This window comes from Sphaeroforma arctica, assembly GCF_001186125.1.
Source record: "Sphaeroforma arctica JP610 unplaced genomic scaffold supercont1.11595, whole genome shotgun sequence".
NCBI lineage: Eukaryota > Ichthyosporea > Ichthyophonida > Sphaeroforma > Sphaeroforma arctica.
Genome location: NW_014028963.1, coordinates 1 through 814, shown reverse-complemented (window position 1 = coordinate 814; position 814 = coordinate 1). Strand labels below are relative to the sequence as shown.

At 41.9% G+C, this 814-nt stretch overlaps 1 protein-coding gene across 1 annotated transcript; it reads right to left on the bottom strand.

Moving 5' to 3' along the window:
- Positions 1 to 496: 496 nt before the first annotated feature.
- SARC_17660 (hypothetical protein) lies at positions 497 to 693 on the bottom strand (the record flags this gene model as incomplete). The annotated part of the gene is made up of 1 exon (XM_014288248.1): positions 497 to 693. A coding segment is annotated over one exon (197 nt), but the record flags the coding sequence as incomplete, so codon positions are not given.
- Positions 694 to 814: the final 121 nt, after the last annotated feature.

Genomic DNA, 814 nt, shown 5'->3' with positions numbered 1-814 from the left:
TATATATATAGGTAAATACAGTCAAGTAGGTGGCAACAGTCAAGCAGGTAAATATAGTCAAGTGGGCAAGAGTAGACAATTAGAGTCAAATAGGTATGAAAAGTCAAGTAGACTAGAACAGCCAAGCAGCAATCTATAGCCCAGTAGACGCAACGAGAAAGTAATCGTTGGTATCTGCGCAATGCACCCATGCATCTCCCTCGACAGACTACTACTTGTGTACGTGTACGTGTGCCTGGCCGTCGTGTGAGGGGTTGTGCACTGTCATTGCGACCAAACCTTCTTCAGCCTATACGTCGTCTCGCAGAGATACACGAACCCACTATATAGTACTATGTAGCACCATAATTAAACGGCTTCGGTGTAAGAGCTCGATTTTAGGATTTGGGTTTAGGGTTTAGGAATTAGGGTTTGGCTAATACTAGTATGTACCACCCCACTCGCTTCGGTGCGTGCTGCGCTAAGGGGTGTGTCACAGATGTGTTGTGTCCCATACCATGCCTTCCACATCTTCTCAAACGTGATCCAATAGTCTCTGAAGTCTTCCTGTGTGGTGTTGTCCATTTCGTTAAAGTCCAGTCCAGCCGAGAACACTTTTGGGGCAAATTCACTCGTCAGTAGCACACCTTGTATGGACGGAGCCGCCTCCAATGCTTTGAGCGTTTCAGTGAAGCTGTTCCAAAGATGGATCATTTAGTATACTGACTCAATATAGATATTCTACTCAATAGTATATATATATGCATACATACATATATACATACAAATATATATATATACATATACATACATACATATATATATATATATATAT